We start from the raw sequence: 13934 nt of genomic DNA on the forward strand, positions 1-13934 counted from the left end.
GATGTTGAATGTTTTTTTATTTTTGTTGAATGTTGTTGGATTTATAATGTATTATAAGATTTTGAATGAATTTTATGAGGTATTCTGCAAAAATTTCATTAAATTTAGCAATGCAATTTTAATTTTCATTGTTAAAATTAGTGACGAAATCTTAATTTTCTTTAGTCACAAAATTAGCGATGAAATTTTAATTTTTGTAAAATTTATGATCAAATTTAATGACTGATTAAAAATGGATCTGAAATGACTGTTTCTGTAATCTACCAACATTAATATAATGTTTTGCCTTTGGTCAACGGCACGTCTGATGCAAACGCCGTTGCACACGCCCAAATAATTAGCGTCTCTTAGTTGTGTCGTGCAATGTATAGACCTTGGTCCTTGGGGTCATTGGGCTTGCCGTGTAGTCGGCACCTACCCTTGTGTAGAGGTTGCATGGGCATCTTCATGTTCTTAAAGCTTCTTCCATTCTTCTCACATCATGAGATTCTACGCTTTCATGTAATCAAATTGGTTTAGGCATTCACATCCGTGGACTTTGGTCGTTTGAGAGTTTATGTCCTCGTTCAATTGCAATTTGACTTGGATCAAACCATTGTCTCCACTACCATCCTCATTGGTCTGGGCATTTGTGATGCATGAAATTCTTCGGGTGTCAGGAAGATTAAGATCACACCATGGCTCGTTTTGCATAGTGAATGAAGCCGAACACAGGGAAACAACAATCTTCAGCTGTATCAAATGAGTCAGCTTGGATTTGGTAATACTTCAGCCTTTTGCTATCCATGTTCAGCTTGGTTTTGAGATTCCTTGCAATTGGTTTCTTGGAGACACCAGCGAAGAGAGAGATGAAGACGTTCTTGTCCAGGATAATCTGCGGAGCTCTCTTCCTCAACATATACCAGTCTTTTTGCTCTGCTTCCCATTGACTGCACTCTGCTCAACAAGCTGCCCTTCTTTCACTCTCCCTCGCTTACTTAGCCATGTAAAAATGAGTGCCTACAGATTCTCGTCAACATCTATCGCCTCTCTCTCTCTCGTCATAGAAGGACAATGGCAAGTGAAGAAAAGAGGCTTCACGGAGCCTCGCGCTCGGGAGGGAAAGTGCGGCGTCTGAAGCCCGAGGGTGATTAATTTGGCTAGCGTTTAGTCCCACATTGCTAGTACTGGTGTGCTTCCTGCATAGAAAATTATAAATTGGTTCAGATTTGATTAATGAAAAAGCATGCAGCTGTGTGATAGGCACAAAGCGAATTATTCTTTCGCCTTTTACTAAAGAATACCGTGTGCCTGTCATTAAAAACAGCATACATTAATTTTTGAAAGGGCTCTTTTAAAAAAAGAGCCCTAACAAATTGTAATTTAAAATTTTCCCTGCTAATTTTTAATCTAGTTTTCTTAGTAATTGTAAGAGCTCGAACATTTCATATATTCACTTTTATCTCATATTTTCGTTATTTTACAACATGGATGAATTCAATTTTAATTTTAGCTTTGTAATCTCGTTATTTTATATGTTTGAAATGGCCAGTTGGGAGGCCATGAGCTGACTTTAAGCTTATCAGGTCTAACAACGCAGTTAATCTTTTGTCCATTGTTCACGAGCGAGTCTAAGTTTTGTTTAACTATCTATTTCATGCAAATTTAGGGAGCTAGAGCTAAGCTTAAAGTTTGAGTTTTTATTGAATGAAATTATTATCAGTATAATTATCGAGTAAATAATTTAGATTATAAAGTACTACATGTGTTTGAATTAAATAGTATGCATATTCGATTCATGTCTAAATCTAAAATTCTGTAAAATAAAACCCTGAGATATTAGATACCAAAATCTAAGGAGACAAGTAGAAGGCAACAATTCAGCAACATGTTAAGAACAATGTGTGCCACAATCAGGAAAGAAAACATAAACTTACCTTCTCTATACAAAATGACTAAGCTCATTGAAGTAATCGACTAATGTCTTGGCTCGCCAAGTGAGTGGCTTTATTCATAGCACACAAGAGAAATATCTTTCCTAGGAGCATAATACAACAAACAAGTAGAAAGCACCTGATAAGTTGGTTTTCTCTGTTTAAGCACTTGAAGTGAAACTAGCATGCATATAAGATGCCCAAGAACCAAAAGTGAAATACAATAGTAATATGCAGTCAAAGAGACAGATAACTATCATTTGGGGGAGAGCAGAGCACATTATAGTTACAAGTTTCATGCCTCAAATCCACACATAGATACGAGTCACTGAATTATTTCATAAAACAATCATACAAAAATGATTCTTTACCTTTGTAAGAGGGGAATAAGTGCCTCATCCATTGATTTTGTACCATTCCATATTGATAGTGCTATTGATATTTTTGTGAATGATGGAAACAAACCGAGCTAACAGGAATGGCAAATCCAATGGGCACCCAATCAAGGTAATATAGAATGAGAGAATTTTCTCTTGAACAATAACTCATTCATACTCATGCAAGAACTCTTAGCAAGCTAATTCAGAAATGAAAGAATGCTGCCAAAAGCCCTTAATACTTATCTGATCAATCACACTGTTACTACCTATCAGCTCTGGACTTGGGCTCACTTGTTTTGATGGCAAATGACTGCTTCTGCCTCTCTAGGCTTCACTATTTATCTTCACCATTGCAAAAGGATTCATTTATGGTAAGCTGGGAGGGAAAAATCTTTGCAACAGCTTCACATCATCCACAGAAGCATTGTGTCGAACACCTGAAGCAATGTCCTACCAAGCAACGCATTCCTCCACCCCTGTGGGCTCTGCGAAGCTCCAACCTGGATCCTTCCGCAACCCACCCTCCTTCACAAACCTCCGCACCTCTTCTGCCTCCAGCCATCGCCCCGTCTCAACATACAGATTCGACAACACCACGTAATGCACGATGTTTGTAGGCTCAAGCTCCACCAGCTTTCTCGCCGCTAGTTCGCTGAATGTTAACTCCCCACGAGCTCTAGAGCCATGGAGGAGGGATCCCCAGATGACCACGTTGGGCGCAAACGGCATCGCTTCTATGAACCTGATAGCCTCGCCTAGTAAACCGGCGCGCCCCAGGAGATCGACCATACAGCCGTAGTGCTTGATCCCCGGGCGGAATCCGTACTTACCAGCCACCATCGCGTCGAACAATTGCCGCCCAGCTTCGAGGAGGCCCGAGTGGCTGCAGGCGCACAGGACGGCGATGAGCGTGACGCCATCCGGCCTGACGCCCTCGCTCTCCATCCTCGAGAGCCATTGGAGCGCTTCTCTGCCGCATTTGGCGAGGGCGAGCCCCATGATGACGGAATTCCAGGTGTATGCATTCCTCTCGGCCATGCTCCAGAACACTTCGAGGCCGGCGTCAATCCGACCGCATTTACTATACATGTCCACGAGTGAGGTCCCGAGGACGACGTCGAGCTTCCAGCCGCGGTTGCGGATGTAGTCCTGGATCCAGACGCCGACGTCAAGGGCTCCGTGGGCGGCGCAAGCGACCAGGGCGCTGACCATGGTGACGCGGTTAGGAGCCACGCCGGCGAAATGCATTCGCTCGAAGGCGAGAAGGGCGTCGCCTGGACGGTGGCACCCGGCGTAACCGGTGATGAGGGTGGTCCAGGCGACGACATCGGGGGAGGGCATTTCATCGAACAGTTGCTCGGAGGAGGGGATGTCGGCAGCCGTGGCGTAGAGGTGGAGAAGGGAGTTGCGGACGTGGAGGTCAGAGGCGAGGCCGAATCGGAGAGACAGGGCGTGGAGCATGCGGACGCGAGGCAGGTCGCCGCGGGGAAGGGACTTGAGGACGAGAGGGAAAGTGTATCGGTTGGGCGGGACGGAGGAGCGGAGCATGTGGGAGAGGAGGAAGAGGGGCGGGAGGGAAGGGGAAGAGGAAGGAAGGAGGTGGATGGCGCGGAGGAGGGTATTGCAGAGGAAGACGTGGGGGCGGTGGAGGCGGGAGAAGAGGGAGAGGGCGGGGGAGAGGCGGCGGAGGTTGAGGCAGACGTTGATGAAGGCGGAGGCGACGGTGGTGTTGGGGTGGAGGCGGTGGAGGAGGATTTGGGATTGGATGAGGGGGAGCTGGGCGGGGGAGGTGCACGTGCTGATGGCATGCAGGATCCGATGGGCGGCGGGGGGCAGCGACTCCCCCCACGCCGCCGACGGAGGCAGCTTTAGCGGCGGAAGCAGCGACGACATCACATCCGCAACCAAACCAAAACAAAACAAAAGACAAAAATATATATATAATAAAAAGAGGAATATATTAACTACTAATACAAAATCAAGAAAATCCATTCATATTATTAATTTGAATAATTTGAAGCATAGTCACATAAGTTCGCCTACAATTTTTTTAATTTAAATATTTGATTAATTTGAAGATAAATATCGTTTTAGATAAATGTAAAATATAATTTATGGGCAATTTAAAAATTAATCTTCATACTATTCACCCAATGGAATCCGTCGTCCCAACCGTCTCACATGATCAGTCTCACGATTATCTATCCACACGATCAGACACGATCGGCTCCGTTGTAACTAACTCAACTATGTCCCGAGGGCTGAACTTTTACACATTACATTTCATAGTGGGGTGGAAAGAAAGCTCGTAAGACATAGTATAGTGGTAGGTGGTAGAATACTTTTTTTAAGCAATCAGAGTTTAAAATTCATGCAAAGTATATATGCAATATTTAAATAACTAATGACTCTGAGGTGCCACTTAGGGAGTCATTACATTTTCTGAATTTATTTGGTATGTAAAATATGAGATTAAATCGTACATCTAAAGATTAATTAACTCATAAAATCTAAATATCATATAAATAAAAAATATTATGATGATAAGTGCCAAGATTTTTTTCTCAAACAATTAAGATTTGAAACTCACACAACCCATGCTACGTTTTGACAATACTTTCATATACATCAAATCATATATTTATTTTTTTAATTGACTCTTAGGATCCGGATGCTTTATAAATTAAAAAAAAAGAATTTATACTTAACGGTATCATATATTCGGCCTTGTAATTTATTCGAGGAATTTAACTCCAAGATAAATTTCTTAAATGGTCACCAACCCAACAAAATACATAATAAGTAAGCAACGCAACTAAAATTATCTAATATTAAAAGTAAAAAGAAAAAAATTCTAGAAGCAAATAAAACTTTATTATTTATAAGTGGAGAAATTCCATCTCTGTTCGAGTGACATCGTATCTCACAGACAACAATGTATATGAAAATATCATCAAACATTTCATTATAAAATAATAGTAAAAAAATAAAATAATTAGAGAAGTCATTACAAAACCAAAAGTTATATACTAATCACTTCAAAAGTTAATTTATACATCTCGAATAGAAAATCAAATAAAATTAAAAGTAAAGCTAATTTATTATCTTTGAGCTTAATAAATAAAACCTTTAACAATTATTTCATACGAACTGAGTTGAACAATTATTCCATTCAAAGTAAATTGCAAGGAGCTTAATCATGAATCAGGAGGATAGGGCTATTGTAATATAAAAGGTATTCTTTTATTACCATATAAGCTGAATTCATCATTAAGAATAGGGCTACAGCAAAAGATATGAACATGCATATGGGAATTATTCATCATTAAGAATAGAATCACTAAATGCAAAATGTTAATACCAAATTTGATAGCAATAACTGATAATCATCTAACTACATCAAATACCCCAAATAAATAAACTAGTCTCTTGCATAGTATCCAGAAACAGATGAATGTTTGATAACATAGTTACAATACAAAGAAAAAAGTTCTTAAGTCGTCACCCAAACAGACGTTCAGATTATTGAAGAAACCAAAAACTAAGCAGGGACGGCAGTGCCAGCAGCAGCTGCTAGGCGCTTTCTCGCCTCCTCGATGATGTTTAGCTTGATACCCTTGCCCTTGGGAAGAGATACCCATGGCTTCGTTCCTTTCCCAATTGTGAACACATTGCCCAAGCGAGTAGCAAACTCGTGCCCGGTGGCATCTTGAATGTGGACGGTCTCAAAGCTTCCCTTATGCTTCTCTCTGTTCTTGATCACCCCCACACGACCAGTATTTCGCCCGCCGGTCACCATGACCACATTTCCAACATCAAACTTAATGAAATCTACAATCTTCATGGTCTCCAAGTCAAGCTTGATGGTGTCATTGGCCTTGATAAGTGGATCCGGATAGCGAATAGTGCGGCCATCATAAGTGTTCAGATAGGGAATGCCCTTCTGTCCAAATCGTACAGATCTAACCTTGCAAAGTTTGAACTTCATGGGAAATGCATTATTTTAGTACTCAAAAAGTTCAAATTCTTAAACAAAATGAGCAACATCAGCTAAACTAATTGTTTTCTTTATAACAGTAAACTAATACTTAATCATCACATTTTTACCTGCATATAGTTACGCTCAATTGCAATAAGTAAATAAAATCAACCCTCTGTCCTCTTTAATTTTACAAGTCCAAGTAGCATTTGCAAATTTGAAACAATATAGCAATTGCAATATTATAACTATTCCAATTCAAAAACAATTGTTAGACAAGTAACAAAACATGAAAGAGTTCATGAGAAGTCCAGATTGACCAATTCTAATGTGTATTTAAATAATTGATCAGCATTTTATAGTAAGATGATCAACAAGGATTCATGAATGGAATAAAGCACAATGTCCAGATACCTTAGCCTCTTCATCCCTAATCGAATGGAGACGGAAGCGGCCTTTGGTGTCATAAAGGAGACGGAAGTTCTCATTGGTCTTGGGAATCGACACAACATCTACAAAATAAAACCATGTAGTTTGGATAATTTTTTGTTGCAGAATAAAACTTGGCACAAAGAAGACAGGTTTATAACCCATAAAGGAAGATTGATCACATACCCATGAATCCAGCTGGATAAGTCTTGTCAGTTCTAACCTTTCCATCGACCATTATATGGCGTTGCATCAAAATTGCAATCGCTTCCCGATATACAAGAGCATATTTCAGCTTGTTTCTCAAAATAAGTATCAAGGGCAAACATTCCCTTGATTTATGCGGCCCAGATGATGGCTTAGGAGCCTAGTAAAGAAAAAAAAACTCACTAGTCAGACCAACTACTCATATATATATATATATATAAAACAGAAAACATTGAGAGGAAAAATTTACTTACAAAGGCCCCGCCAAGCTTGTCTAACATCCAATGCCTGGGGGCATTGAGCCGCTTCAGATGTTTCTTCAATCCCCTGGCCTGAAGAGAACCAAAGAAAACAAGAACCAAGCAAGATCAAAACTCAAATAGAAACCTTTAGAAATTACACAACAATCAATTAGCACTGAGAATGCAGGAAAGGGATAAAAAATCCTACTTTTATATCGATTTTGGACAAGGACCTTGAGCATTATCACAAAATTTTGATCCCAAGCCGAATCAAATAGCAACTCAAACATATCATCACATCTCAACACCACGTTCCTCTCATATTTCAATGAGACAAGTTACCATAACTCAGGGCGCAAAACTATTGTTTGTCTGAGTCCACCGAATACAAGAAACAAGAACCTCTAAGAAACAGTTTCAAATTTCATTATCAACCAACATGTCGTTTTCTAAAGTTTTGATGATGGATAAATTCCGGACCCGAATGCCAACACCAACGATTCAGTACTAACACACAATTGAAGGAAAAAACTTCATGCCTCCTGACAGAACGAGGCATTTAAAAAAGTAAATAACCCGTCCCGATAGTCAACTACTGGGAGTTTCCTTATCTGAAATCGCTCCGAACAAATAACCAAAGACCTTTTTTCTGTAGTGAATCCATTCGACAGATGGAGTAAAAGGCATCTGAGAGTTGATTGTCGACGGGGAAATGAAGAACCATCTAGCAATTCTCTGATACAACATCTACGCACTAACTACGATCAATCAGGTAAAGACATGATTCACAGGTAACGAATCAAGAATTTAAAAAAAAAACAGAGGGTTAATAAACCCCATACGAAACAAACAGCGAGCCATTCATCAGAAAACTCAAGAGCAAAGAGATGCATCTGAAACCGACGAAGAGGACGAACCATTGTAGCAGATGTCGGCTCCTTGCTCCTGAATACTATTCCAAGTCCCGCCTCGCCCCTTCCTTCACCGCAGCGCCGCGTTGTCCAATATATCAAGGAGAGAACCCTAGAGAGAATTCTAGAGTTAAATGACCATTCTGGCCTTAATCGCTCAATCTCGTAACCGGATTCGAACTTCAAAAAGAAATGTAAATGGGCCGAAGGCCCGCCCTCGTCTGGGCCTCTACCCAAACTTCATCCAATCAGGTTCGAGATGGTCTACTCTACTGGCCATTATTTTTTTAAAATAATATTTAAAAAAAATTATCATTATTTTAATAGTGTTAAATCTTATTTTAAAAAAGATTTTAATTTCAAGAATAATTTTAAATTAATACTGTTTTATTTTTTATTTTTTATTTTTTATTTTTTATTTTTTATTTTTTATTTTTTATTAAAACTGCAGTGAAAGATGGAGACGAGGGAAGGTATTTGTACAGGTAGGCAGTTAGCTGGTGACGACTGGTGACGCGCCTTTGCCACGTGCGTGGGACCGCATAATTCCGCGTTGAGGTAATTAGCACCGAGCTGGCTTTTTAAATAAGCAGCCTTTTGAAATTAGCGAACTAATCCCTAAAATCTAATCACATGTATTCCTAAAGTTTTTAGACAAATCCAGACACATGATATTCAAAATAAATATTAATAATTTACAAGGTATTAATTATAGATATCTCCAGGCATCAAATATTGGTCGTTAAAACTTTAATTGAATTCCTGGATGGGAATAGAACAGAATAGAAGATGGAAAACAATTTTCAGTTGTCACCTAGCAAAATGATAAAATGATTAATCGCGGATATGTTAAAATATTCAGATGGTAGCCAAATTTGACGGCAGCCTGTACCTTACTGCATATCATTAATTAAATTCCTCCAGATAATTAATCCTTTTCTTTATTTATTATAAAATAATGGACTTACACATTAAAAAGTTATTTATAGATTATTTTAAATATATTTGTTATCCACGCAGAATGAATTTAATTTTTCTTCGCGGGAATCTCTCAGTGGCGCCGCGACATCGCTCGTGACAGTGGGCCGCTTTGCTTGCGGCCGTAAAGTTCCGCAAGTTGACCGCAAACTCACTGAAATCCCGTTATTATTATTTTTTTAATATATACTTTCTCTTCTTTTTTTTTCCCTTGAATTGTTTTTTTTAGTAAACAGACTATAAGCGACTGAAATGGCTGATAACAAAAAAAAATCATTTTAACAAAAAATCACAAGATATTTTTCTATTATCATTAAAAGAGCCCTTTTATATTATAAAAATATAAACATATTTGGACAAAAATTAGAAGATCACTTTATTTTTTATTATTTAAATCTATCAAACAAAGTACTTTTTCTATCAAAGGACGTAATCTACTAGCAATCTATATTTTTTTAAATATATTATTTTTATTATTATTTTATTTAAATTTTGAATGTATTGGATGTATTATAATAATTATGATTTTATAATTGTTATATATATTATAATAGTTATAAAATTATAGCTGTTACAATGTATATTTAACCTATTCAAAAATATTCAAATGGTAACAGTTACACTTCCATAAATGCTGTAATATAGATTTAATCCAATGCACCTATAATTTATATTTAATAATTATCAAATTATAACTACTACAACTATTATAACTTTTATAATTTTATAACTTCTACAATGCAAATTTGACTTGCTCATTTAACATTCATGTTATTATAGTTATAAAATTATAGTTACTGTAATATGTATAACAGTTACGATTTCATAGTTATTACAATACATTTGACCAATTCAAAATTTAAGTAAAAAATAATAATAAAATAATATAATGAAGAACAGTTAATTAATTATGCGTATGTTATTGGTGGGATGAAATATCCTTTTAATAATAATAATAATAAAGACTCTTTTATTATTCCAAAATATAAGTGCACATAAATTATATTCCAAATTTATTTGATAAATGAATAAAAAGAAAATACCATCTACCTTCAAACTAGTCAAATAATACCGAACACTTAGATTATAAAAAAATCACAGACACAATATAATAATTTGATAAAATATACATCTCAATTTAAGTTTATATAGCAATTTTAGTTTTAGGAGGCTTACAATTATTAAATTAGAGAAAAAAATATTCTTTTTAATATTTTTCTGCAATATATAACACAAATTTAAGGACAATAAGAAAAATATATACTTTTAATTTTCACCTAAAATTTCCTTTAAATTGTGACATTTAATCTAAAAGAATAAAACAAAATAAAATAAAACAAAATAAAATGTCTATGAATTCAAACAAGTGTTGGAAAAAGAAGTATATTCCTATTCCATTACTCCGATACTCCAAGCTTTATGCTCACTCGCCTCAGCCTCACCTTAACCTTATAATAAACACTCTCATCTCCTCTCCTCTCCAAACCTCCTTCGTCCATTAATTCCTCCCTTCTCTTTCTTGTGTGTGCCAAAAAGAGGGCCTTCGCCTTTCCCCTCTCTCTCCACCGACAAATAATGGCGAAGCTGCTGCCGGTCTCCCTCCTCGTCGCTGCCCTCGTCGTCGTCGCCGCCGCCGCCGCACTCTCCCCGGACGCGGCCAGTGGCGCCGCCGCGGATCTCCCCCTCGGCTGGATCCCCGCCCTTTCCGGCTGCCGCGGCACCATTGCGGAGTGCCTCGCGGGCGAGGAGTTCGACCTCGGATCGGAAGTCAGCCGCCGCGTCCTCGCCACCGCCAACTACATCAGCTACGGCGCCCTCAGGCGCGACACCGTCCCGTGCTCCCGTCGAGGCGCTTCCTACTATAACTGCCGCCCGGGCGCCCAGGCTAACCCCTACTCCCGCAGCTGCTCCGCCATCACCCAGTGCCGAGGTTAGATGTATCCTTTGCAGATCTATGCTCTGGTGCGAGAAAAGCACCTTTTTAATGAGAAAAAAAAGAGGAATTTCGTATGTGGTTTTGGTTGTTCTGTCGTAGTTTTGAATAATTGTTGCTGTAATTGATGATGATGTTGTTGTTCGATTGGTGCTGTAAACAGGTCATATACGATTCGTGTAAAAAAGAAACTAATTTCCTTGGAAATTTGATGCTTGAAAAAGCTTGCCCACTTGCTAGTTCTATTTCTAGATCTGTATGCGAAAAACAAGGAAAATGAAGTATATTAGTAAAGTCAGTCTTTTTGTGTGGCAAAGTTTGATCTATTTATCCTTTGAAAGCCCTTTATTTTTTGGTTTTGAATGGAAGAAGGGGGATGGAAGAATAGCAAAAAGGATGGTGTATCAAAATTGTTTTTAATCACTTAAACCAAAGTAAAACCATAGAAAATGGGGTGGGTGATGTGCATTCAAATGTACTAGCATCAATTATTGTGGATAATACTTCTTTCCTGATGGCTAGAGAGGATTAGACAGTCACAATTTAACTGGAGGGTAGGGCAATGCATTATGATATAGAGATAACAGACAGGTGAAGGTTGGTTAGAACTTTACTTGGAGGGCATTTCCACTCCCTTACAAGTCCAAAAGGGTCAGTTGATGTTTAATTATCTTATGGCTGTCTCAGTGCATTATGGTTTACGTTTACCTAGCTTGGGATTTTGGGTATTGACTAATTGTTTCCTAGAAACAAGGAGGCTTCAAACTTGCAAAAATTGGTAAAGTTAACAATGCCAGTTTCAGATTTTTGGCTATAGTCTTTTTTTTTTCTTTTCTTTTTTGTTGAAGGAAAATATATTCTTGTTTTTGTAAAGGCAAATGCTTATGTCATGGTGGTTCATTAGATTCATTGCTCCAGGAGGCAAAATTGCTTCAGCCTCTTTCTTTCAGTTAAAGAAAAATAATGACAACTTGTTGAAACAGCTAAGAATTTGAGTAGCGTTTCCTATTATTATGTCCAGCTCTTGAAAGTTATAGTGTGGAGATAAAGCCAGCTAGAACCAGCTGGAGTTTAGTACTATTAGGTTTCAGTGTCCTAATAAAGTTATACCCCTTCAATACTGATTTCTAGATTAGAGAACAATGACCTGCCATGGAATCACCAAGATCAAGACTTTAATGCATATGATCATTTATGTCCCCCCCTTCTCATCTCACTAATATGTTTTCTCATATAACTTGAGCTTTCAATTTTACAGTTTATAGATCTCTTTAAGTATTGTGGTTAATATATGCTTTCCTAGTTGATGTATGCTTTGTACTTCTGCCTTCGTGTATGCTTCTGAGATACTTTAACATATGCGCATTTTATTCACATACGGGTGATTTAGTTTCAAGTTGTTGGATTGTTATTTAAGAGTTATATAATTTTTCAAGAAAAAGGAAAATCATAAGAGCATATAGGATTGATATGGCAACTGATAAGTGTGTTGTCTGAGACAATCTCTTGCGGGCTCTGTTATATGTGAGAGGTTAACTATAAATTCATGATTGGTCACATATCTATTGATAACTTTGGGTCACTTATTTGTTGGAGCAATTCGTCCAAAGGATTTTAGGACACTAGCAACATCAAGACACCAAAATGCAACAAGGAGCTGAGTTTTCCATAAGATTTGGGCAGACAAATGATCAGTTGGGTCAACATTGTGCTGTGGTCCTTCCAAAAACTGTCATTTCTGATAATGGCGTGCCACCTAAATTTTGCAGCAGTCATGAACTCCTCAAAGTATACTGACTGATTGAGATACATTGGACCTGAAGCACATGGTTCATGGTCCAATCCAAGCAGGTCTCGTATGCTGCAATTGTGATGCTCCACACCTTTGTTTAATTACTTGCAGGGTGTTTTCATTTTACCTTGCAATTTTCCTAATCAACAAAAGGTTGGCCACTCGATCCTTTGCTTTTGCTTGATGTCCTTTTCAGAAATTGGAATCTGATTTCTTGTTTGTAGGTCTTTGCTTTTGTCTGTTCGTTCAAATCTGTGCAAATTCACTAAAAAGGTTTGTCTCTAGAGTAAAAGGTGAAAGCAAGCAATAAGAATTGTTCTTTGATCATTGGAAGAGATAAGTGGTTATTTGTGCACTCCATCTAGCTAATATGGATACAACAATTATCAAATCTTATCCTAATAGGTGGGGTCGGCTATATAAATCTTCTACATCTTATCCCCGACTATATCATTATTTATATTTAAATAAATTTTATCTTATTTTATTGTTATTAATCAAATCTTTTTTTTTTGTCTTCTTCTTCCTCATTTAATGGACATATTTGTCGTAGTTTCATATCGTCTAACTGGAGCATCTATTGGTCATCTACGTATATGTCTGCATCATCTTAAACATCTCTTTGAGTTTTCCTTCAATAGGTGCAATCTCGATTTTCTCTTTAATATTTTTATTTCTTATTTTATCCATCCTTGTATATATGCATATCCATTTTAACATCTTCATCTTTATAACTTTCATTTTCTGCTCATATGCTTAAGTTAGAGTCGTTAATTTAGGTTGGATTCGTCGGTGGTCCGCTCCGCCAAATAATTTAACGGATTGGATTAAAACCTTATCAATTCATTTTAAGATGAGTTCAGGTGAATCGACCCATCTACGCTTGCTATCCGTGTTGGTTGGCTTGTGACGGACTTGAGTTGACTCGCGAATTGAGAAAATTTATTTATTTATTTTAAAATTTAGAATTAAAATAGAAAATTCAATGGACTAGTGGATTTTATCCGTTTAAACCGCAATTAAAATTTAAAAAATTATATTTTTTTTTTTTTGATAAGTTCGTGAGTTGGGCCGTCTAATTCATAACTCGTCTTAGGTTGGGTTTGATTGAAGATTTCTCAACTCGATAAGTTGGTGGGTTGTCATGTTTTGTCATATGATAAATTTTTG

At 37.6% G+C, this 13934-nt stretch overlaps 3 protein-coding genes and 1 non-coding gene across 4 annotated transcripts; 2 read left to right on the top strand and 2 right to left on the bottom strand.

Moving 5' to 3' along the window:
- The first annotated feature begins 1229 nt into the window (after positions 1–1229).
- LOC141816190 (U5 spliceosomal RNA) lies at positions 1230–1347 on the top strand. Its single transcript, XR_012600659.1, has one exon. It is a non-coding gene; the product is annotated as a U5 spliceosomal RNA (small nuclear RNA).
- A 954-nt stretch (positions 1348–2301) lies between these two features.
- Positions 2302–4186, bottom strand: LOC141816188 (pentatricopeptide repeat-containing protein At5g56310-like). Its single transcript, XM_074704020.1, has one exon. It carries the CDS (start codon positions 4184–4186, stop codon positions 2744–2746), a length of 1443 nt encoding a protein of 480 aa, XP_074560121.1. The 3' UTR covers positions 2302–2743.
- A 1455-nt stretch (positions 4187–5641) lies between these two features.
- LOC141816184 (small ribosomal subunit protein eS4z) lies at positions 5642–8174 on the bottom strand. Its single transcript, XM_074704018.1, has 5 exons — positions 8068–8174; positions 7163–7240; positions 6888–7068; positions 6687–6784; positions 5642–6275 (listed from the first exon to the last, which is right to left on the bottom strand). Exons 1-5 carry the CDS (start codon positions 8068–8070, stop codon positions 5835–5837), a joined length of 801 nt encoding a protein of 266 aa, XP_074560119.1. The 5' UTR covers positions 8071–8174; the 3' UTR covers positions 5642–5834.
- Positions 8175–10523: 2349 nt separating this feature from the next.
- LOC141816182 (protein RALF-like 33) lies at positions 10524–11049 on the top strand. The gene has a single exon (XM_074704016.1). It carries the CDS (start codon positions 10615–10617, stop codon positions 10972–10974), a length of 360 nt encoding a protein of 119 aa, XP_074560117.1. The 5' UTR covers positions 10524–10614; the 3' UTR covers positions 10975–11049.
- Positions 11050–13934: the final 2885 nt, after the last annotated feature.

Source organism: Curcuma longa, unplaced genomic scaffold (genome assembly GCF_044706935.1).
Source record: "Curcuma longa cultivar G26 ecotype Majalengka, Jawa Barat unplaced genomic scaffold, ITB_CL_G26_1.1 contig_14793, whole genome shotgun sequence".
Lineage (NCBI taxonomy): Eukaryota > Viridiplantae > Streptophyta > Magnoliopsida > Zingiberales > Zingiberaceae > Curcuma > Curcuma longa.